This window comes from Mytilus trossulus, chromosome 14 (assembly GCF_036588685.1).
Source record: "Mytilus trossulus isolate FHL-02 chromosome 14, PNRI_Mtr1.1.1.hap1, whole genome shotgun sequence".
Lineage (NCBI taxonomy): Eukaryota > Metazoa > Mollusca > Bivalvia > Mytilida > Mytilidae > Mytilus > Mytilus trossulus.
In genome coordinates this window covers 69,374,182-69,400,671 of record NC_086386.1, presented here as the reverse complement: position 1 = coordinate 69,400,671, position 26,490 = coordinate 69,374,182, and the positions used below count along the sequence as shown (strand labels likewise).

Here is a 26,490-nt window from a genome sequence, read left to right as displayed (position 1 = left end):
AAGCTCTTTTTATGAGAGCCCAGGTGGTCGTGTGGTCTAGCGGGACGGCTGCAGTGCAGGCGATTTGGTGTCACGATATCACAGTAGCATGGGTTCGAATCCCGGCGAGGGAAGAACCAAAAATTTGCGAAAGCAAATTTACAGATCTAACATTGTTGGGTTGATGTTTAGACGAGTTGTATATATATATATATATATATATATATAAGTACGTCCGAGTCAGTGACAACCCTACAACAGATGTATCCATCGGATCGCCATCAATGATGGTGATACATGGCTGTGTACATAATGTATATACAACTCGTCTAAACATCAACCCAACAATGTTAGATCTGTAAATTTGCTTTCGCAAATTTTTGGTTCTTCCCTCGCCGGGATTCGAACCCATGCTTCTGTGATATAATGTCACGATATCACAGAAGCATGGGTTCGAATCCCGGCGAGGGAAGAACCAAAAATTTGCGAAAGCAAATTTACAGATCTAACATTGTTGGGTTGATGTTTAGACGAGTTGTATATATATATATATATACCCTTCTCATGGATAAATTTAAGGTTCATGTAGCAATAACTGTGGATGTGTTTTACATTGAGAGCAATTTTGAATAATGTGGACGAAACGCGCGTCTGGCGTACTAAATTATAATCCTGGTACCTTTGATAATTATTTACATTGAGAGCAATTTTGAAACAACATTAACATGTACTCATTATATCTTAAACTGAGAGAGTATAACCTAAATGGTAAAAAAACAAATTAAACACAAGTACTTTCATACAAGAATGACTTACATAATGGAGACAACTGAATTATCCTGGTTCGAACTGTATCCTTCCCATTGGTTATTTCGCATATATAATCACCGCCATCAGTAACTTTTACGTTTGATAGAGTCAATGCCGGAACGGAAACGTTGCCTCCAGAATACCTATTTGTTATTGTAATAAGTTGATCGTTCTTATACCATTTGATTTGAGAAGGTGTGCCAACGACATTCACATTTAATGTGACAGATTCCGACTCCATTGGTTCATAAACTGTAACTCCTGCTACAACCGACAGTATCGCTACAAACAAAACAAATATTATATATAAGACCAATCATGTCAGTTTTTAACAGAGAAAACTTATTTTATTACATTTTTTGCAATGAATTGCGTTGATTTACCTATGATAAAGAAACCTCTTATTTGACATGTGAAATAAACAAGGTTGTTTCACTCCTCTGACGGCTTACAACAATGTCACATGCACTAGTCTAATTATTTACATTGTGAAACCTAAATAAAGTTCTGGAACTCGTAAATAATTACATGTTGGTGCATGTTTTCCCATTTTGTTGTTACGAGAGAAAATGGTGATCTTTCGTCATCAATTCCCATAATTAATGAAAATTCAAAAATCCAAACTGTTGAAGACCCATTGGTAGCCCTCGGCTGGAGTCTGCTCTTTTGTCGGGTTGTTGTCTCCTTGACACATTCCAAGTTTCCATTCTTAATTTTACTTGCTTTATCCACTCATATTAATTACAAAATAACGTTTTTTATCCCACGAATTCATGGTTAACAGGAATGTGTCCCCAGTACGTTGATGCCCCACGTGCACAATCATTTTCTTTGTTCAGTGGACCGTTAAATTCGGATAAAAACTATAATTTGACATTGAAATAAGAAAATAATATTATCGGGAACATGTGTACTAAGTGTCAAGTTGATTGGTCTTAAACTTCCTTGACCAAAAACTTTAACCTGAAGCGGGACAAACGAAAAGACCAGAAAACACAATGCCCTATTACTATTGTAGGTTGGGCATAAAAAATACAATTTGTTAACTTATCTTATGATCATGACCCTCTATAATCTCACGATACATATGATGGACATGGTTATAAAAAAAGAAAGAATTACTTCTTTTTTTTAAATACTAGTGAGAATCAGTTCATAATGTCAAACATGTATGACGTACTTGCCACAAGACGCAAGTAAAACTGCAATTGATATACACAGTTTTAGAATTGTGTATCTTAGCATTAATTTTGTTATAGAATCAGTTATAGTAAATTCTATAGATCTTTCGGATGCGATGGTACTGCATTGATTTTGAACACCATAAGTTTAATGTAATACTTATTATACCAATACTAATAGAAATCAGACTGCATTATCAAAAACTGTAAAGAGATATGGCAAAATATAGAAAGTTTGTAAATTGAATGATAAATTTATGTATATGAAAACGCATCAAAAATGTCAAATAAACATGTATTAATAAAACAGTTGAATATCAAACACGTTAAAATAAGACAAAACAAAGTAGCATAAACACATTGGAGTTTATTTGTATTCTTTTAGTTTTACAGATTGTAGTTTATGTTGCCATATTTACTCCGCTTTCATTTATGGGGGATTAAGAAAAGCAAACATATTAATCTCATCCATTCGTTTTGACCTTCTTAGGTAACAAACATGTATTTTAGTTGCGGAACAGGTTGCTTTAACTCTTATCTGAATTTTGTATTTAGTAGGCAGTTGTTTGTCTCTGTCCTGTCACTGCCTTTTATATATCATAGAACTTTTCTATGTGTCTAACTAATTATTCATTGAAAACTAGTTGGTGTTCATGCAATATAAGCACCCTTGAATAGCATAATAGCAGGTTCATATTCGTGAAATATCCAATACACACAGAAAAACAACACACTTTAGTTTTTCCCAACGTAAGTCTGAGTCTGAGTCCCAAATCGAGTTGAAACAGCCATTTGTTCTCCGAGACGACTAGACAAAATCATCATATTATGGCATATGATTCTTATGATAAAAGCATGAACGCTTTAATCAATTACAACGGTGAAAACTGAGAGATAAGAAAGAACACTCACATATTGGTGAGAGCTGGATCATACTGGTTCGAGCTGTATCTTTTCCATTTGTTATTTCGCAAACATATTCGCCAACATCACTCAGCTGGACGTTTGTTATGGTTAATGCAGGAACTGACACACTTCCCCCGGAATATCTATTCGTTATTGTTATTAGTAGATTATTTTTATACCACCTAATCTGTGAAGGTGTGCCTACGACATTCACGTTCAATGTAATGGATTCTGTCTCCTTTGGATTGTATAATGTCTTTCCAGCTTTAACTATCAGTATAGCTGCAATAAAGAATACAATATATTGAAGAACAAATATCTATTTATCTGTTTTACAATTTTTTTTATAGTTTTTGCTGAGGAAGATTCGTTTTTATTTTTATCTGACACACGTTTATGGCTTTACAATTGGTTTAACCATAGTTTCTATTTGGACATAAGAAACATAAATACTACAATGAAGTAAACAACACCATTTAACAGTACACACGATAAAAATCTCGACTTTTTACTGATCACAAATGAATTTAAAGTTGCACTTTGTAAATACAGCTGTTGCTCAAAACACGGCTCTTTTGAGGAGAAATTGAATATTCATAGAAAATTAATTTTGTTTACATACTGGTTCCCAGTTATTCTCTCTACATATCGCAGAGACAGCACTTGGGAATGTTACCAGTAAATAATCACGTGCATATTGTTCACATTGAAATATGTGGTAACCTTTCATTCGAGGTAGGGGTAGTAAAGAAAATTTGTGTTAGTTTAAACTCTGAGAAGTTCAACGTTGAAAATATGCCGCACAGCCCTATATTTTGACGTTTGTAAAAAAAATGTGGTGCATATGAACTTTCTAGGTTAAGTTTTTTTTCATAGTAAAAGTAGTACAGTTTTAGCCATAAACGGAGTTCCTATGGGAAATTGCATTGTCAATATTTACAGAAATGCAACCTTAATGTATCTTATAGAAATGCATCAACGATCCATGAATAGGTCAGAAGAAACTTTCCAAAACGAATGCATTCATTCCATACATTATATATAAACGTCTTTTGGGTCGATTCAAACATAAGTTAAAATCAAAGGATACAAAATGTATGGAGTAATCATTTTTGACATAAAATCAGTTCATGTACAAACAAAACCTAAACACACACAGAAACAAAAGAACAGAGCTTTTATTGCTGTTTTTCATCTTTGTATGTTGTAAAGTTACACTACTGTGGTAGGTTATAGTGAGGGTTGGCGCCTGTTAAAACGATTAAATCCGCTGCATTTTTATACATTTGTTCTAAGTCAGGATCCTGTATTTCAGCTTGCTGTTAGGTATAAGCCAAAGCGCCGTGTTGACAGCCATAGTTTGACTTATGCATGTTTATGTTTAATACATTGTGATTTTGATGCAGATTTGTCCTATTGACACTCATGTCACATCTTTCTACTTATATTAAATGTAATTAGCCATTTTCGTAATTTCAACAAGAAGTTTATTTTTAGACTCATTAGCATAGAACATGTATAAGAATTTCTGGTAAGCCTTCATTTTTCTGTATCGCAAAAATCTGAAGACATCCGTAGACTGAATATTAAAAGCACTGAAAGCAATGTTTGTGTACTCCATATCAGCAATCTTTCTTGATTTCTCTTCTTTTCTATTGTTTATATTATCGAAGAAATGCAACTCACAATAAAATTGAAACTGTAAACCATAAAAAATTAAGCCAATGTTTGATTAAAACTGCTTCATGGGCATGTTAAAATAACTACCATCCAACCCACCAAACACAACTGACTTGTAGTTGATTATTTTATCTCAGATACGTATTACTAACTTTTAGATGAATATAAGCAATAAATTAAATTATTACAAATAAAAAAAAAAACACTTGGATATTTTTTAAAGAAATTTGTTTCTAAAGAAATAAAAAGCGTTTACAGTTCGTTTTTTTTTGGTGTTGGTAAATCTGTCAGAAGTTTTAGGATAAACTTATCAATGAAGTGTCCAATTATTCGTCTTATATCATACACTCAGTTCTTTTGTATATGCCTTTTGTAAAACTGACAGGTGGTTAGAGTTCACTATTGATTATAACAGCAATATCCTTAACACACACATCTTCAAATCGGTTGCCCTTATGCAAATTAAAACATAATCTCCGCCCGATCAGTTGAAATAATTGGTAAATGGTAATACTCACGTGTTGGGGTCAATTTGATTTCACTGCTTCGAGCTGTATATTTTTCATTTATTACTTCGCATACAAATATACCCCCATCGCTAAGTTTAATGTTTCTTATAGTCAATGCCGGAACTGTCACATTGCCACCAGAATACCTATTTGATATTGTTATTAGTTGATTATCTTTGTACCATCGGATCTCAGTAGGTGTTCCCTCGATATTCACTTGTAATGTTACGGATTTTGTCTCCTCTGTGTTATAAAACATCTTTCCAGCAATCACTAACAGCGCAGCTACAAGCAATAAATTGATAACATTTGGTCCTGCATTTGTATATATGTGAGCATCACTGAAGAGACATGCTTTGTCGAAATGTGCATCTGGTGCAGGAATATTAGTACCGTTAATGTTATTGAAACTGTATTTGTGATTATCACACACATGCAATCCGTGCGTATATAGGGAGGTTTCTTAAATAAAACTAGAACACACCCGTGATATCGCGGGTCCGTGTATAACTATGCGTATGCCTTATTTTAGTATTGGTATTGTCATCTGATAAAGTCATGCGGATTATAAGATGCACAGTTTTCTCTGCTTTTTAAAATCTTTCTGTTTCAACCCGTCGACCTGGAACCTATCGATTATTGGTAATATTTATAATTTGGAAAACAAAAGGGCCTGGAATGGAGTACAGTATACAGCAAAATTCTAAATACACCGTTTGGTGGTGCGCCTGTCAGATGCGAAACGTACAGATAAGGTAATAGGTAACAGGTGAATATACTATTGGTATCGGTGTCGGATTCGATCCGGAACTTCTTAATTATTGGCAATATTAATTACGTGGAAAACAAAGGGGCCTGGAGTGGTGTGATTTTTAATCAACACCATTGTACTATATTAGTTATATATAAAGTTGAATTCATTGATTCATCGTTTTTACGTGGTGACAGCTGACAAATTGGACCTCGTCATTTTAATATTATAGATGTCTAAATTCGTAATATTTTCCATTATATATTTTTTTTATATTTACTGATTTCTAAATCATATGATGATTAAGCATAAGTACGTTTCCTTGGTCTTAAAATTATATATAATATTGTCTACAAATTCGTTAAATGTTAACCACTTAAACAATAACATGGGAAATAGAAAAAGACACTCATTGTTTTACAAACCAAAAAAACGTACATCAATCAATCAATGCAATGTAGTATAACGATTTGTCGTTCCAACTGAAACTCTGACATTTACAAAAAGCATGGAGCTGAAATGTACCGTGTGAAGAACATGCACCATATGGATGTAATACAATCACTGTAATCAAGCTTGAAATAATTTAGTACAAAGAAACCTGATAACATCGTATAAGCATAATATATTTATCTTACGTTTCACAGTCAATGTAATGCTAGCGATCTGAGAATTGCTTCGTTTTCGTCTAATCGGTTGCGTTGGAGGTAAAATGTCACAGTATAGCGTTTGTCCATCATGACTTATGTCCGGAGCCCATATAAGTATGCCTGTAATTCTATATGATAAACTGCTTGGATCAAATTGAGAATTTATCAACAAATGCTTGCTACTAAAAACTTGGTCATCGATCCTCATTACCATTTTGTAGAGAGGGACACCACCAATAGATATACATGTCCAAGTACCAAATATTCCTTCTGTCACAGTTGTTGGACCAGACAAACTTGGTTGTTGAGGAGTTACTACAATTTAAAAATAAATACTCGTTGAAACATTCACTTATGTTTGAATAAGGTCGAAAGGTTAACTCACAAAAATACTGAACTCTGAGGCAAATTACAAACGGAGAGTCGCTTATTCATTCGGATTTCTCTTTGTAGGTATGTATTTTGTAGTTTTAGTGCTTCTATATAGCATAGATTTTTCCTTAAATTTGTATTTTGTTGATACATTAATTCAAGTTTTATTAACCGAGAAAAGACAATATTATCAATGACTTTGTGTTGACAGTATAGATCATACACATAGGTGTTCTAGTTGAAAATACTTCACTAAATCGTCAAATTTAGACGTTTTCCTTTACAAGTTAAGTAACAGATTAGATAATAAATAATACAACTCGCCATCTACAAACGTTTTAAACCCATTCATACATGTAATAAAAGTGGTAAAAAGTGACGAAAATGATATACAATGGTGTCAAGCAGTAGTTAGGGGGGTACTATTATAGATAGATAGATTAAAATAAGATGTTCACAATTATACCTGTTGGGGATACCTGGATTATAGCTGTTCGAAATGTACCCATTTCATTTGTTGCTTCACAGACATAGCTTCCTGCATCACTTCTGGTTACGTTATTAATAGTTAATGAAGGAACTGTGACAGTACCACCAGAATGCCTTCCTGATTTTATTATAAGTTGACCATTCTGATACCACACGACCTGAGAAGGTGTACCATCGATTTGTACTCTTAAGGTAACGGATGTTGATTGTTTTGGATTGTAAAAAGTCTTTGAAGCTTTTACTTTGAGTTTGGATACAACTGTCCGTGGAGTTGTTACTGGAGGTTTGGCTACAACATAAACATTCAAGATTCATAAGAGATTATCAAGCCTTCAAACATATTACAACAAATACATTCCAATAACGTAGGGAAATCGAACAATAATCGTAATGAATATGTGATGTACATTGAATAATGCATTATGCCTAACTAAATGAAATTCTTCTGTCCCCGGATTATATTGAGTAATCCATTTTTGTCACATTTTTCGTATTTGTTCTTTGGTGTTCGATACTCTTAAGCTTTGATTTTAATATCCAGAAAAAAATGGATACTCAATGCCCTTCGACTTTGTATTTGTATGGCTTTATAAATATTTTGATATGAGCGTCAATGATGAGTCTTATGTAGACGAAACGCGCGTCTCTCGTAATAAATCATAATCCTGGAACCTTTGTTAACTATTATTGATTTTATCATTATACATTCGTTTTCTTTTTTTATGTGTTTTAATCCTCTCGTGTTAACTTTAGTATTCGTTGTCACGTGCAGGATAAACAATATTGGTAGTTTTGACAAGTCTAAAGTAGTCAGTTGATGATATTCCGTATACACTCTGAAGAAGCATGACATCGAAGTAAGAGTAATGTGAATTTGTACATTAACTCTTGGTCTTCACCGTTCCTGATAAGGGATATTTAGAAAAGCATGACAGTTATAGAAGGTTACCATTTTAACTGACAATTTAGCAAAAGTTCACCTCATTAAAAGCAATTGAATTACTACTGTACATCCAATACGCCTGTATTAGTTAATGAGATACATTACCATCCTTTACAATTTGTATATTTCAGGACAGATTAAAATTAGAAATTATCTAAAAATTGCAAATGAGACACCCTTGATCTCAAATAATATGTCAAATTCTCTACTGATCTTAGAATTAACGTTCAGGTAGCGAGTCAATGGGCTGGCTTCATGATGATTTTGATGACCAAACGATCGGTCAATTTTGTACTTAAGATGAAAATGAATGTTTAATATGTTGTACAAAATATAAAGAAAAAGACGCTTACTTTTTATAGATAGCTGAATTGTACTTGTCCTTAGAGTGGTCTTTCCATCTGTAACTTCACAAACATAACTACCAGCATCAATGATAGAAACATCCCTTATCACCAGTGCGGGAAATGAAACATTACCACCAGAATACCGTCCTGATATTGTAATCAATTGGCCATTTTTGTACCAATTAATGATCGTAGGTGTTCCTTGAAGTACTACGTTCAAAGTTACAGTTGTAGCTTCCAGGGGACTATATATGACTGTTGATACTCTAGCTAACAATGGCCCTATAACAAATCATATGTTTATGATGTATCAATTAAGAAATATGGACAATATGTTTCTTTATAATGTAGTACTGTATTTTGAAATAATATTAAAACCCAATAAGAATGTTTTGTTGTGTTTATCAGGTTTATCAGATTAAATGGAAAACAGACTTAAAAAACAGTTAAAACACATAGTCTAATTTAAAAAAAAAATATAAAATGTGTGAAAATGTAAAACAAATCGATATTAAGATATCAAAATATTTAGAAGTTGAACAATAAAAGTAAAATGAAACCGCGCCATACAGCAACAATCTCTTATCTCTAAAAAAATGGAAAAGATTAAACAAATAAAAAACGACACATATATGTTTGTCATGCTTTTGATCGGAACAAACCTGCATTGGTCAAAAGCTTTTCGGAATTAAAGTCATGAAACCTTAAATTAAAAAATAATATGTTTATGGACTAGATGGATAGTTTTCATAATAAAATGTACGTACATATATTTTTTTTTCTTCTGAAGAACATTCTTTAATGTATTCACATTTAGGGAAAGTTTACAAGAACCAATTCGCCGACTTATTTTCCGTATGCAATGTGACCTTAGTGATACCATTCTCGTAAAGTCATGTGATTGCGATACGCAAGCAAATTTAATTATCTGATTGTACATGTTATACACGTTTACTATAAGGTGACACTCTTTAAACTACTGCTTCAAACACGACAATCAAGTAGCTGCCATATTATGACATAACAACAGACATAGACAACAAAATTGACGATTATACGATGTTTGCGTAAAAGTGTAATGCCACCAAAGCATGGTACGTCACATCCGGTTGCTTACGAAAGTAGGTCTAAAAAAATATTCCATTGAATTTGACCGTTGTAGCCTACAACTTGTAGGTAATTAATCCTAAATTTTATTGCAGTAAAACTATTTCTGTGTCATAAACATATGTCTTGGGTATTTCAAAACACCATTATTTTTTATTTGTGATTTATTTAGAAAATTTTGTAATCTTGAGGTTACATGGTGACTAAACCTTGTACACAGATAGAATAAGGGGAGACATTTGATTGGTTAACTTCCAATGATGGTTATTTTCTTATATGCAATGAAATATAATGTGAAACTTTTTTCTATAGAACTGGACAGGATAACACTTTACTCACGCCAAGTATTTCTTTATTTGAAACAAAGATAAATTCTGCACATTTTTTTGAAAAGTGCAAATTTAACAAAGACTAATAGGGGAAATCAATGGTGGTATTACACCTAAAATATGATAAAATCGGGAACAGAAGACGAAGTTTATGATATATACATGCATTGGTTCAAGAGTTTGATAAACATTATTGTTCACCAGTCACTCGATTCATATGACCTTAACCTTCGTCCCAAGCAGTCAATTCCAAATGTTTGAAATGTTACAGGTATATATGTACGGATTACATGCCTCTTTACAGTTGATCATTATCATTTTTAAAATAGCGATAAAACTGCATAAACGAGGTGAAAGATGCGCAAGGTGTAGAAAAATAAAACACATACAAAAATATATTGTTAATGACAAATAGCAATGTGATTGAGCAAAACGAGTATAACCCTTACGTGTAACTGTCAATCGCAAACTAGTGCTCTGAGACCTGCTTAGTGTTTGTGTATGGGTCACATCACAGTACAGCGTTTGTCCGTCATCTCTGATATTTGGTGCCCATAACAGTACCCCTACCACACGGAAAGACATGCTGTCTGAATCATACTGAGAGTTTACCAACAGCTGTTGATTATCGAAAACCTGCCCGCCGATCCTCATTGTCATAGTTTGGAGAGGGAAACCCCCAACAGATGTACACGTCCAGGTACCAAACGTGTCTGCTGTTAGAGATGTTGGTCCAGTGAGTGTTGGTATTACAGGCGTTGCTATGAAATATAATCATAAAATTCATATAAATTTGCTCTACAAATGTATATCATGTAATATATGTAACACTCAGAAACGGGTCCTTTCCATTAAAAGTGATCGATTCCCTCAAACGTGCCATATAAAGTCACTGAACTGTAAAATATGAATATTTGCTAAAGGGCGCTTAAGCGTGTCCCTTTACACAAATCGCACAAACGTTACAAATCCTACAAACGAATCTATATGAGGTAAAAAGTAGCTTTTTCATGAACCATCAATTGTATTGTAAATACACACACACTTGTCACCGCTATAAAATTAGTTTAAGCATATTCATTTATAGTAGATTGGTAAACAAGTTAAACAAGTTATTGCATCTCATATGAATCACTTTGTGGGTGCGACTGCTGCCTTGTAGTGGCATAAACCGGATCTTTCCGAATCTTTTTCGAATACTACAAGAGTATATATTACATGCAAGAGATATGTCTATCTCTTAACACTGGTCAGCCATTCAACTTCCCCTTTCGACGGATTATCATTGTTTATCAAGACCATACTTGCAAATGTTGTCAAGGGAGAGACAAAAATTCAGTCCCTGTTGGAAATATTTCGCAATGGCTCTTTCAAATTTTTCAGATAAAACATCTGAAGTTATCAGGCCGTGATATACCCTTGTAAATTATATAAAAGTAAACGATGAACATAACTGTATAAAACCAATTTGTTGAATGCAATTTTTATGATTTATCTCGAAATATGCATGAAATATTTTCCAAAGAACATATAGCAAACAACAGTCAGGAGATATTTGTGTGTTGAAAATGAACTTACAATCACGCTAAATATCAACAACAACCGTTTAACACACTATTGCTTATAAATGACCACTTAATCAAAAGTTGAAGCACTGAGAAAAATTCTTTGATTTCTTAAATCTTAAGTACCTCCATTTGAAATCTTAAACAACAAAAATCATATTGATAAAAAAACAACAAAACACAACGTAAAAATACATTTCAATAGTTCTTTTTTTATCTTATAATTGTTTATTTGGGAAAAATCGTTTTTGCGTTTGATGGTTTACACTTTTTGAGAAATAACAATTATAGACATAAAAAAGAGGGAGGTTTGGCATGCCACAAAACCAGGTTCAACCCACAATTGTTTTCTTAAAAAAAAGTCCTGTACCAAGTCAGGAATATGGTCATTGTTATATTATAGTTCGTGTCTGTGTGTGTTACATTTTAATGCTGTGGTTCTTTTGTGTCGTTTGTTTCCTCTTACATTTGAGTGTGAATTCACATTATTATAAACAGTGTCACGGTACTTTTCTATCCCAAATTCATGTATTTAGTTTTGATGTCATATTTGTTATTCGCATTGGATTTTGTCTAATGCTTAGTTCGTTTTTGAGTGCGTTACATTTTAATGGTGTGTCGTCTTTTTCTTATATTTAATGCGTTCTTTCGGTTTTGGTCTAGGACCCGGATTTGTTTTTGTCTATCAATTTATGAGTTTTGAACATTGGAATACTACTGTTGCCTTTATTCAAAGGCCAAATTTTGGGATGTTAAATCAGACACACTAAGGCGATTATAGATTTTAATAACACGTTTGAGGTAATTGGTACATTATGGGGATGGAAACGTTTTGGAGTGCTACATAGATAATTAAGAAGTGTTTTTATGTATTATTGTAACGATGATATAAAATTATCACAATAGCGCATAAATAAAAAAATATATACTTGTATAAAACAGAGAAGTTCTTTCAACAGCAGAATATTTTTGAAAGGTCCCCTTTAATGATTTCATCCTCAACGTAACGCATTGTGACTGAACGGGACTCTATTTGAAACGTAAGCTAAGGTAACAAAAAACGAATGGGTCCAATACGTTGCAATGCACTATCATCATCAATTGCCTAAATTGGTCAAAAGTATCAAAGTTATGCATTTTTAAAAGCGATTCTTGGTTGTGATAAAGCAAAATACACAAGAAGTAATGATCTATATAGGTTAGTAACGCGTTTCCTCTCAATGTTTTGTTCAAATTGGTGAGCGAAAATTTAAATCAGCTAAATCAGTTTTAACAATTTTTTCATATGTTTCCTTAAAGTGACTAATTGGGAAAGAGGGATTAACGCTTCGACACATTTACATATACATGACACGCACCTTTTGGGGCTAGAACAATGGTACTGGTATTTCTTATGTCAACACCATCTGTAACGGAACTGACGTAGTTCCCAGCATCAGTCAGCAGCACATTTTGTATGTTCAGTGAAGGATAACGTGTATTCCCACCTGACAGTCTAGAGTTTGAAGCAATATTTATCTCTTGCTTGTTTTTGAACCATCTGACACCCGTCACATTAACAGAGTTCACTTCGACCCCTAAAACGACAGACTCTCCAACCACAGGCTCATATAACGTCTTTGTAGCCCTGACTGCCAGTAATGCTAAACAAAAGATAGAACATTTGTAACAACATATACTTTATGACAATTAAGGATTAAATTAAAAAATTAAGGAAGGCAGGGTTTTATTTGATCCTTTTATTTCATTGCAAATTAATAGATAATGCTTGCTTTCGAAACTTATCGCGTTCTTTAAACTTATGAACAAAATCAATGCTTTGACGACACAATTGACTCAATTTATATTATCATGACGGCGTGAGTAAATAGACTCATCATAGATATCAGGACGAAATTTTGTATATACGCCAGACGCGCGTTTCGTCTACAAAAGACTCATCAGTGACGCTCGAATCCAAAATATTGAAAAGGTCAAATAAAGAACGAAGGGGTGTTTTAGATGTTTCATTAACTACGCTATATTTTTTTCTAAAGACCAAACCGATGCAACGCACTAAATATATTTAATCAATCAGTAGATAAATTAAAAAAACGTAATTTTACGAGACTAATGAAGAATCGTTGAGGGAATACTTATTAACATACCTCTGACAGTCAGTATTATTGTAATTGTCTGAACTGTAGTATCGCCATCTGTTGCTTCAAAAACATATCGTCCAGCATCACTAGTACTGACGTTTGTGATTGTTAGAGAAGGCACAGAGACAGTACCGCCTGAAAATCTTCCGGATAGAACGATAAGATTTCCATTATGGTACCAATTAACTCTATTCGGATTTCCTTTAACTTTAACGTCAAGGGTAACGATGGATGACTCTGTCTGGCTATACAAAACTTTAGAAGCTATTGCTGTTAATGAAGCTATAAAAGAAAATTAATATTTTAGTAATAATATGATAATATCGATATTTGCTTCTTATTTCTGCATGTATTAATAAAATAAACATAATAAAACAGACAACTTTTTAATAAAGGAATTCGTGGTACTGAGGAGTAAATTTAAAAGAAAAAGAAGAAAAAGAAAACAGCTAGCTAGATAGATATAGATATAGATTAAACAGATATTATTGAATTCAGTTTATAGTTTTGGCTAAATTTCATATCAATAATCAACAAAATCAGCTCATATCTGACGTCAACACAAACGTAACAATTATAATTGTAAGGACCTATACTATGTCAATTGAAAGTAATTCAGTAAAAATCTGTCAAGTGTATTGAAATGCAACCTAACCTGTAAATCATAAAGATATATTGCTTGCAAAACGTTAGCTACATATTTGCAATTTATAAAGCCGCGTTCGAAGATGCCCGAGAAATCTCAGTAAAGTTGGGAAAGTGTTTAAACAAAGAGTTGTTTTTAACTTCGTGGGCAGTACGTACTGAGTATGCGCAAAAGCGAAAAAAGACATGGGTCGATAACGGTCTCCGAATTTCGATAGTTAACAAAAAATGGCGTTTTTATTGGAAAACAAGAATGTGTCCAAAGGACACGAATGCCCCGCTGGCACTATCATTTTCCATGTTCCATGGACCGTGAAATTTGGGTCAAAAGTCTAATTTAACTTTAAAATTAGAAAAAGCATATCATAAGCATCCAGTGTACTAAGTTTCAAGTTGAGAGGACTTCGGCTTCATCATAAACTACCTTGACCAAAAACTTTAACCTGAAAATCCCACTTTCATTTTATATGTTCAGTTGACCGTGACATTGGGGTCAAAAGTCTAATTTGACTTTAAAATTAAAAAGATCATATCATAAGCAACAAGTGTACTAAGATTCAAGTTGATTGGCCTTCGTCTTCATCAAAAAACACCTTGACCAAAACTTTAACCTATCGTAGGTCGGGCATAAAAAGTTACTATTGTTGTGATAAAGTGGCTTTTGTTGTTTCTGTCTATGCTAACACTTACGCTCTACTGTCAACTGCAAACCAACGGTCTGTGGACTAATTGATGTTTCAGGATGTTTAATGTCGCAGGAAATCTGTTGTCCATCATGACTTAACTTTGGTGTCCAAGTTAGTATCCCTATAACTGTGTAGGACTTGTGAACTATGTCATGCTGGGAAAACGTCACCAATTCGTTAGTGTTGAAAACCTGGTCACCAATTCTCATTGACAAACTTTGAAGAGGGAAACCACCAACTGAAATACATGTCCAGGTACCAGTTGTTCCTGCTGTTAGAGACGTAGGACCGGATAGAGTTGGAATCTCTGGAGATGCTATCAAAAAGATTCCAAATATTAAAATAATAAAGTCATTGTGACTGGAAACACTTGAGGTAATTCCGTTAACGAATTCCTATCTTATTAAGGCAAATCATGAATTATTGAATGAGGATCATAAAATGATCGTTTAATAATAATGTCATTACTTACAGTTCTAAATCAAAATTTGAACTTGAGTAGTCGAATATAAGTGCGACTAAAATAATTATATTGAAAATGCTATCGAACGAAAAAAACAGGGTATTTTGCCATGCAACAGTTTATCTATAGATCAATTGGGTATTAACAAGATTTATGTACAGTAAAATCAACTCGTGGTGGCGTACTTGCCTATGTTACAGCAATTTAGGCTAGCAAAATTTCGCAGAGTACACCAATTTTTCAAATTTCCCGCCCATTATAGAATATTTTTTTTACCGTAGAATTTAGCATATCCGATAAATTCCCCCGTCTCATTGAATATATTTTGAATGCAATAGACAGGACTTGAAATTTGACCGCAATGACGACCATAAATTGAACTTTTAATATATGACCGTTCGGCCGCAACATAATTCAGATACCAGTAGACTACAAACATACATTTTACTCATCAAGTATCATGGTACATGTATCTGTATATCTGGTTCTGTTTTACAAAGAGGTAAATTGAAAGATTACGTCATAAAACAAACTGTATCACTACAAACAAAATTTCTACACTTATATGACATTGATGTCAGGTCGATGTCAAATCAGAAGAAAGAAAAAAACACCAACCTTTTGGTGATACTGTAATGTAACTAGTATTTCTAATCACAAATCCGTCTGTTACTGAACAGCTGTAATTCCCTGCATCGCTTAGTTTCACGCTTTTTATGTTCAAGGAGACAGTTTGTGGATTTCCTCCAAACAATCGAGAGTCTGAATCGACATATATCTGTTTGTTGTCCTTGTACCATCGGACGTCTTTTATATTAGAGGAAGTGACGTCGACATACAAAGTAATGGACTCCCCAATAGTAGGCTCATATAATCTCTTCCGTGCAGTTACTTCAAGTTGAGCTGAAAATGAATTGGATTGATTCTCTAGTCATAGAAACATCTTTTATATCATTTTACTTTGCATGTTTGCACCTGTCCAAATGCGTGTGGCCTTTGTCAGTCTTTTATGATTTTCAATTTAAGTTTCTTGTGTATAACTTGGAGTTTACTATGTCGTCAATTATCACTGTACTAGGATCTATATTTGTTTAGGGACCAGCTGAAGGACGCCTTCGGTGCAGGAGTTTCTCGCTGCAATGAAGACCTATTGGTGACCTTCTGCTGATGTCTGTTTTTTAGTCGGGTTGTTGTCTCGTTGACACATTCCACATTTCCATTCTAAATTTTAATGTAAACTGTGTAATTTGTGTTATCTATTTATGAAAAATAATTTCCTATTAGTTCAATTTTTAGCGAAACACGCTGATTTCATTTCAGAATAATTTCACGTCTATCTTTTGTTGGTTTCCTACGTTACGTCCAGTCGCTAATATTCTTTTATCCCAAAACAAAAACTGTATTAACAGTTGTAGGTATTTTTATCAAGGTAGATCAACCGTGATAAATGACAAAAAAATGTGAACTGACACTTAAAGGCGTTATGATTGATAGGTGAAGACATTTTGACTTAGAACCATCGTTTGTCATGATCATCGCATCCGAGTATGTGTAATGCATTTTAAAGATGTTTTTTTTTTTATTGTTTTCCATGGTGTTGTCGAATCTTTTTTAATCCGTGCATTGACTTTATTTTATTTGTTTGCGATGACGTTGTTTGTCTTACTAAGACTACGAATTTGGATTGCTCCCCGAGGCCTCAATCTATATTTGGAAATGTGAACATTGGTAAAATACAAAGAAAACGAAGCACGATAAAAGCAATGATGAGCATACCTATTGGAGACAGAAATATAGGTCTAGTTTTAACGGTTACAGTGCCGTCTGTTGCTTCCAATACATATCGACCTGCGTCACTCATACTGACGTTTTGAATAGTCAGCGCAGGCGTAGAGATTGTCCCTCCAGAGAATCGACCAGATGTAACAACCAAATCATTGTTTTTGAACCAGAAGATGTTAGTTGGTGTTCCGGAAATTACTACGTTCAATGTAGCGGTTCGTGTCTCTGTTGTGTTATAAAAGGTCTTCGTGGTTCTCACCGACAACGGAACTACAATTAAGATAACAATGTAAACTTAACGGGGTTAGTATTCATCTTTCCAATAAGGTTTTTTAAAAATACATACTTAACAAAGTGTAGTAAACCGCTGTTTAAACGTCTTTAATCGACTATACTGGGGGCTATGTCAATTAGACAGAAAGCAATCAGGCAAAATACTACAAAAACACATTCAGTATTCAAGTGAGTATAAGTGTTTTTTAACACTTTCAGGAATAAACAGATTTTTTAAAAATATAATTGATGGCAATGAGCTCTTCTATTAACCCGTTAAAGATTAAAAAATAAGACATCCTTTTTTTCATTAATATTATTTTTTTCTTTTTTTTCTTGGTCGAAATGTAGGTTTTTATGACTTTTTTCATACACTTAAACCGAGCTACAAAAATCTAACATAAATAATTAACCGATATATAATATATGAATATTTTTGACAAATATTAGATAAAGAATTTATGCTAATCTAACATACTTTTTGCAGATAATTGAATAATACTCGATCTAACTGTATCTGTGCCATCCGTTGCTTCACACACATAGATACCAGCATCACTCATGGAGATATTTTTAATGGTCAGTCCTGGAACGAATGAAGTTCCACCGGAATATTTATTTGATGTTGTGATTAGCAGCTCAGCGTTTTTGTACCATCTGATCTCAGTTGGGTTTCCTTTGATATCAACAGCAAGTGTGACCTTGTTTGTCACTTCGGTATTATATGAAGTCTTTGGAGTCGTCATTGATAATGGGGCTACAAAAAGAAAACATTTATTTTATTTACACGACTGTTTTTAACAAGGATAAGTAAGTGGCAAACTGAAGTGGCGAGGAGCTTGAATTACGTCGCGTACGGTGAGATATTTAACGGCAAAAAAAAAAGAAATTCAAATCCTTTTTACGATACAAATAACGTGTATTTAAATTAATTCAATACAATTGGTATTCTTCTTGACAAAAATTTCACTCTCTCGACAAAATATTAGATTTAGTAATTACCGATCCAATTACCGATCCAGTTACCGATCCAATTTATTACCGACTGTCAATGTTGTAATTTATTCCAATGAAGAAGGCCGTAATGTCCGAAACGTATGAGAATTTGTGTTATCGTTTTTATTATACAATCATTCAGAGACTTTATATATATATACCATCATTGACAGTTATTGTAACTTTGCGAAATGGTGAGAAGAAAAAACAGAAATGTATTATTCAATTTTTAAGAATAACAATCGAAGTAAAATAAACCCTATGTAACGATAATCCTTTACATCCGATTACATTGAGTGCGTAGGTAAAGGTTATATCTTTGGTTAGCTTGATTGCTAGCTGACCATGAGTTTGTCATACGGTAAGGTATACAACCCTCCTTTCGGAGCAGCCTAATCCTACAGATAGATAGATTAGTGATCCATCGGACTAGTCTATTCTTAAAGGGAGGTAGTTTACATGACATAAAAATGACTCCACATTTCAGCTTGGAAGCAATCTATCCAACGATATTACCTTTACCTGCACACTCAATGCAATCAGCTGTAAATATTAAATACTCCAGGTGCCCGACTGATTATAAAATGTTCCTACTTATATAAAAGTTTAGGGATATCATCTCCATTAATTGTAACTCACTTCTCACTGTAAGCTGTAAACTAACTGTCTGTGGATTATTTAAAGTTTCAGGGTGGGTAACATCACAGAAAAGAGTTTGTCCATCATGATTTATGTAAGGCGTCCAGGACAGCATCCCAACAACACGGAATGACATGACGGCTGGTTCATATTGAGAATAAATAGACATATCACTACTGCCGAAAATCTGGTTACCGATCCTCATTGACATAGTTTGGAGAGGAAAAGCTCCATGCGAAATACATGTCCAGGAACCAGTCGTCCCTGCTGTTAAAGATGTTGGGCCAGTCAATGTTGGTTGTGCTGGTGTTGCTATCAAAAAGAACATACTCAAGATTATAATATTTGTATTGTTTTATGAAATGAAGTGCCGATTAGTAGTTTAATCCTATCTAAAAGTATTCTAATCTTGCTTCTGCATTATATAATTAGTAGTATTATAACTTCCGATGTTCAACATGTAAATACATTGTACTTATCATGCGCTACAGAACAGTAACTATAAATTTACTAAATTAATGCTTGTAATGCAAAACTTTGGTTGACCTGCTTGCTTTGTTTGTATAGTTGTTTATACAAGCTTTGTAAATAAGATTGACATCTTTAAATAATATATATAGGCATAGTTTAACCTGTATATATAATACCGGTATTTGAATTTAATTGGGTGTTATCCAAATGATTGTACAATATAAAAACAAAGAAAGTAAGCTAACTAAAGTCTTGCTCTACATGCTTCAGGGAATAAGCTGTAATAGTCGATTTCATTGAGTGTGTAGGTAAATGTAATTTCTTTGGTTAGCTTGCTTGCTAGTTGAACCCTGGAGTCATTAATTGTTATGTAAGGTACAAATGTATACTATCCTCCTTTCGAAGTAAATGTAGCATAGTTCTACAGACAGATATATTGGTTATCTGTCGGACAAGTCTACTCTTAAAGGGAGGTAGTTTATCTAACCTAACAATGACTTCACGTTTCAACTAGCAAGCAATATAATCAAAGATATAACCTTTGCCTACACACTCATTGATATCGGCTGTAATCATATTTTATTAAAGGTATTATAATTTTGCTTTTGCATCATAGAAAACTTCCGATGTTCAGCATGTAAATAGTTATTATGCGCTACAATACAGTAACTTAAACATTACAAATACAATGTACTTTAATGTCACATATGACAATAGACACATTGTTATACATACAATTGAGCGGATTATCAGAAAAATATGAGATCTGCTTGAATGAGCTGTAGAAATATTAAGAAAAGCTTGGCTTGCCTTTATTTCACCTTGTTAACGTTGCAAATACAAAAACACGTTTTAGATTCTTTCAAAACGGTCAACCTAATTCAAATTATATATACATGTAGCTATCAAGATACATGCATTGCGCGTTCATAACTGTGATATGAACATGTACCCTTACGATTTTTATTTTTAACTAATTGTCAAACTCATGGAGGTTTCAGAAAAAATGCAAATTAGAATTGAAACCTTTCCATCTGATTAAACTTCGTTTACGATCAATGGAAAGATTTGAAATAACGTCGTTTTCTTTCATTTGATGTAAAAGAATTTTCAACAATTATAAATAATGAAAAAAAACACCTTTTCGGTTATTTCAGGTCATATAAACATGTTTGGCATTAATGACAAGTAAGACAGGATAAAGATCTGGAGACCGCCACAGGAAAGCGAGGATATATTGGATATGAACAGACATTTTACCTAGCTACAAGCCACGTGCACATGCGGGCAACTCAAAAGAATTGTGGCAAAGGTTCTGAACGTGAAGAGAGCGTGGCATTCTTTTTACTCTAGGCATCGGATTTAACTGAAAACATCATCATTTTTTTTCCACAAAAAAAAAGAACTACAAACAATATATATTGGAAACTGTTCAGGATAAGTTATCTTCCTATATATACGGTTATTTTTTTAGAAAGTTACTTTTTTTTAATCAGAAAAAGGTTTTTATCTGTATTTGTTTCTTTATGAATGATAATTTGAGACATCAAGTATCAACATTTGAGATGGAAAGATCTAGAGAACAATTGGTTTTTAATACCATAAACAAACCTTTCAGAGAAAACCGTACTGTACTGGTGTTACTACATGTAAAACCTTATGAAAGTTGTTTACATCTTCTAACCAATTTTTCGGAGATACATATATTGTGCATGCGTTATTTATTGACCAACCTTTCGGAGATACAGTGATTATAGATGTGTTTCTTTTGTCTCTGTCTTCGGTTACTGAAGCCATATAACTTCCGGCATCGTCAAGTTCAACCCTATTGATAGTCAAAGAAGGAGTCTGGTAGTTCCCTCCGGAGTATCTGGAGTTTGATGCTGTATCAATAAGATTGTTATTCTTGTACCAACTAACTTTCGTAGCTTTACCAATGATAACCGCAACCACTAGAGTGGCGGATTGCCCAGTGATTGGCTCATATATTAGTCTTGGTGTTTTTATTGTAAAATTTGCTGAAAATAGTTTTAAATAATTTTGGTTTATCTATCATGCATACATTACCAGACACTAAATTAATTTTGCGAATCAAAAGCGAGTCCTGATTATTCGTCCGCCATTTTTTAGATATAAAAAGAACATTCCATAACAATCAAACAACTAGTGATGGCGTCCGTAAAATTTACGAAGGGGTGATTTCAGCTTCACCACTTGGAAATATTTGTTTGACAACTTCCTTTTGATTGTGAGCAGCATACAACGCTCTGTCAAGAAAATCACGATTAGAAGTACAAGCCCTATACTATCGTATCAACTGAGATGTATATTCCGTACGCAGACTATTCTGTTTAGTTGATAAATAGAGATGGAAAGTACACAACTGGAAAGCTGGAATACATTCAGTCAGAGATCAATCCGACAACACACAACGCAAGTATGAAACAAAGTTTAATTGTGGAACTGTGATTTTTTCACAATAATAGCCCAAAAATAAGTAAAAATTGATGAAAAACGAGAAAATCATCAAAATTGGGCATTTTCAAAGGGCCGTAGCAAAAAAAGAAGTGCACCACCATATGATTTTTTCTTCACCAATTATTTTTTTATAGTCTTACAAACCCAAAAATCAGTTTAAGAAAAAAAGTTTAATTCTAGAAATTTTTGGCTTCTCAGAGGTGTACATCCTCAAGATATGGTTGTGAAGAATATGTGGATGTCTGTATTCTATACTTCAATCTATTTGTTTGTTTCTAGCTAGAAAATCTGGCTCTTACAGAAGCTATCCAGCAATCAAACTGTCGCCAAGACTAGATGATGTACAATGCCAAACGATCATTTAGATATGAGGTCCTTTATTTGGTTTACAGAATTGGAAATAAGGCAGGGAGAAAAACGGCAAAAAAATAATACTAAAACAAAGGCTCCCTCCTCGCCGAAATCCAAATTCTAAGGTATAATAAGTTCACATTTTTAAATTGTTAACTTAAATAACTTACATTTTACTGACAAAAGCAATCCAACTGTTTGAGCATTGTTTGATCCTAACGTTTCCTTGTGATAGACATCACAATATAGCATATGATTGTCATTGAGAGTAGATGGGGCCCAATATAGGATTCCGATTACAGTGTACGATTTCAGTCCTACAAGTCGTGTATTAGTGGTAAATCCTTTGCCAAACGAGGCACTCCCTAATCTCATAGACATATTCTGTGCTGGATAACCTTCCTCTGATATACACGTCCATTTTGATAATGTTCCTGTTGTTATAGTTGTTGGTCCAGTTAGGGTGGGTGGATTCGGGGATCCTAGCGAAACAAATGAAATCAAAACAAGTTAAAAAGAAAAACGATTAAAATTATATGCTTAAACATGTAAGGGCTGTGTGCAACAGATCTAAATCGACATGATTAGACAGTTGGTTTTTCCGTTTGAATGGTTTAAAACTAGTAATTTTGGGGCCCTTTATAGCTTGTTGTTCGGTGTTAGACAAGGCTCTGTGTTGAAGGCCGTACATTGACCTATAATGGTTTACTTTTATAAATTGTTAGTTGGATGGAGAGTTGTCTCATTAGCACTCACACCACATCTTTGTATATCTATGTAAGTAAAACACCTTGATTTTTTTTTAAATTATGACATGCCCTGTCCTGAGCCCCGTCAAGTACATGTATATCCCCGAAATTAGAGCGAAGCAAAGTGAGTCAAATTTATAAAAGATAACATATGAATTATAATGGTAAACACGGTATATCATATATAGATGAGAAGATATGGTATCATTTCTAATGAGACAACTCTTAACCAGAGACCTAATGACATAAACGTTATTGGTCAGAATGCAGCCTTCGGCAATGAGTAAAACACATACTGCATAGTCAGCCACACCAAGACTTGATATAGCTACTACATGTAAACATTTAAATTCATATAAGGTAAACATAAATAATAAATAACTGAAATTAAACATTTCAAAAAATGAAGTAGGTCATGATGGACCTTGGGAGACTCAACACATGGTACTGTCATCAAGCACCAGAGCTTTCAATGCGTATTCTTTTATGTTTGCTTTCCATTTATATTTCGTAGAACTGGGTTACGTCTCACTAGTTTGGAGGTTTATACTTGAGATTATTTCTTACACCAAACACTTTCAAATCTTTTTTTTCTGAATTTTTGATATATTAATTATAAACATGTATATATGTACCGACCCATATTACAATTAAAGAAACACATTTGAAACACAGGCACTTGTCTCAGAATTTTTTTCCCTATATACCTTAATATATAGGGGGAAAAAATCTGAGACAAGTGCCTGTGATTTGAAAGTAAATAAGCGAACACTCGCAAATTTTAAAAAAAAAAGGTAAATGTGAACCGAAAAAAATGTTGAAACTCTATCTGAACAGATATGATCAGATATGAAAGGCTAATAAATGAAACAATTATGGATAATTTAAAATGACTTACTATATACCCGTATGAATTGAGTTCTAGATAACGGGTTCTGTAAGACACCATTAGCAGTCTGACATTCGAACACTTTATGATGATCTGCTTCCACTGCCGTAAATGTATACGAATTGTGTGTTGTACCGCCTGTATATGTCGATGTATCATCTATGACAGCATCATTAACGAACCATTTAACAGTAGGTAGTGGAGAGCCTCCGTGTACAGTACAGGTCAAGGTAACAATGTCACCCATCATTATAATGTCGGGTCCGGTAATAACGGGTGAACCTGGCGGCACTGGAAAGGAGAGTAGAATAAAATTAATTAAATAATTAATGTTTATTATATATATGACGATCGCGGAAATAATTTGATTATCAAATTTAATTTAAATCAAATTATTTCCGCGATCGACATATTTTTGCGACTTTAGTAAATTGAAATATAATGCAAAGGTAAATAGCCGCGATTATGTAAAATTTTGATCTTTTTTAACTGAGATATGTTACAAAGATGTGAAAATCGCGAAATCAAATCGCCGCATATTGAGCTAGAAAGGGTTGAACAAAAACAAACGTATCTGCGAGCATTTGTTTGTTTACAGTTCATAGAAATAAGATGTGGTAGGAATGTCAATAGTATAACTACCAACCAAATTTAAATGAAGATACATTTATCATAAATATAGGACACCGTACGATTGAAGCAATACGCAAAACCAATACTGCATAGGAACATGTATAAACACAACTTTTAATAATGTATCGATCAGTCATTAACTAGAGGCTTTAAAGAGCCTGTGTCGCTCGCCTTGGTCTATGTGAATATTAAACAAAGGAAGCAGATTAATTCGTGACAAAATTGTGTTTTGGTGATGGAGATGTGTTTGAACATTTTATTTTAATGAACATAATTGCTGCTAACAAGTATCTCTATCTATAATGAACTTGGCCCAGTAGTTTCAGTGGAAAATGTTAAATAAAATTTACAACTTTTTTTGAAAATTGTTAAAAATTGACTATTAAGGACAATAACTCCTTATTGGGTCAATTGATCATTTCCATCGATCATGTTGACTTATTTGTAAATCTTACTTTGCTGAACATTATTGCTGTTTACGGTTTATTTCTATCTATAATAATATTCAAGATGCTAACCAAAAACAGTTAACAAAATTTCCTTAAAATTACCAATTCAGGGACAGCAACCCAACAACAGATTGTCGGATTCATCTGCCAATTTCAGGGCAGATAGATCTTGACCTGATAAACACTTCTACCCCTTGTCATATTTGCTCGGTTGGTTTGCCGGATAATTGGACACATTTTTTAAACTAGATAGCCCAATGATTAGTGTGGCCAAGTTTGGTTTAATTTGGTCTAGTAGTTACAGGGGAGAAGAGTTTTGTAAAATTTAACGACGCAGGACGACGACGGACGCAGGACGACGACGGACGCAGGACAACGACGGACGCAAAGTGATGGGAAAAGCTCACTTGGCCCTTCGTGCCCATTGAGCTAAAATGGCAAAGCTTTTTTTGATGTATGCAAGTTCTAATGCAACTTTCTTGTTTACTCAAAAATTAAACAGCTATATTGTACTGTTATATAATGTACGACCTAAATATACAGTAAATATAAAAAGTAATCCCGCTGCAAATGTTTGCACCTGTCCTAAGTCAGGAATCTGATGTACAGTAGTTGTCGTTTGTTTATGATATATATACGTGTTTCTCGTTTCTCGTTTTGTTTATATAGATTAGACCGTTGGTTTTCCCGTTTGAATGGTTTTACACTAGTAATTTTGGGGCCCTTTATAGCTTGTTGTTCGGTGTAAGCCAAGGCTTCGTGTTGAAGGCCGTACTTTAACCTATAATGGTTTACTTTTTAAATTGTTATTTGGATGGAGAGTTGTCTCATTGGCACTCACACCACATTTTCCTATATCTATGTGGTATGATTGCCAATGAGACAACTATCCACAAAAGACCAAAATGACACAAACATAAACAACTATAGGTCACCGTACGGCCATCCACTTGAAATATCATCTAACTGATGGTTACGGATTAATTTGTTTTTTATATTGAATTGTTAGAGATTTTTTCTATTTTTTACCGGAGGGTGTCAGTTTTAAAGACCATAGCTCAATATTCAACATCGTCTTTAAAAACATGCATACATGTATTTTGTTTATTTATGTGATAGGTATACATGTATATGCTGGTCATGTCGAACACATGAACAAGATATGTTTTAAATTTTTTTTCTACAAAACATCAGTAAATGAACGTTCTTGTTTTCATCAAATAACGA

At 33.6% G+C, this 26,490-nt stretch overlaps 1 protein-coding gene across 1 annotated transcript in view; it reads right to left on the bottom strand.

Annotated features, from left to right (window-relative positions):
- The window catches only part of LOC134698019 (titin-like), a 77,993-nt gene that overhangs the window by 43,566 nt on the left and 7,937 nt on the right, over window positions 1-26,490 (bottom strand). The window contains exons 3-19 of the mRNA XM_063560307.1: window positions 24,191-24,472; window positions 22,714-23,025; window positions 21,448-21,732; window positions 19,244-19,555; window positions 18,087-18,365; window positions 17,330-17,605; window positions 16,172-16,456; window positions 15,095-15,406; window positions 13,766-14,041; window positions 12,977-13,261; window positions 10,503-10,814; window positions 8,624-8,899; window positions 7,305-7,616; window positions 6,455-6,781; window positions 5,075-5,350; window positions 2,883-3,158; window positions 796-1,071 (exon numbers count right to left, since the gene is read on the bottom strand). Coding sequence (XP_063416377.1) covers window positions 796-1,071; window positions 2,883-3,158; window positions 5,075-5,350; window positions 6,455-6,781; window positions 7,305-7,616; window positions 8,624-8,899; window positions 10,503-10,814; window positions 12,977-13,261; window positions 13,766-14,041; window positions 15,095-15,406; window positions 16,172-16,456; window positions 17,330-17,605; window positions 18,087-18,365; window positions 19,244-19,555; window positions 21,448-21,732; window positions 22,714-23,025; window positions 24,191-24,472 — 4,959 coding nt within the window. The remainder of the gene's footprint in view (window positions 1-795; window positions 1,072-2,882; window positions 3,159-5,074; window positions 5,351-6,454; window positions 6,782-7,304; window positions 7,617-8,623; window positions 8,900-10,502; window positions 10,815-12,976; window positions 13,262-13,765; window positions 14,042-15,094; window positions 15,407-16,171; window positions 16,457-17,329; window positions 17,606-18,086; window positions 18,366-19,243; window positions 19,556-21,447; window positions 21,733-22,713; window positions 23,026-24,190; window positions 24,473-26,490) is intronic.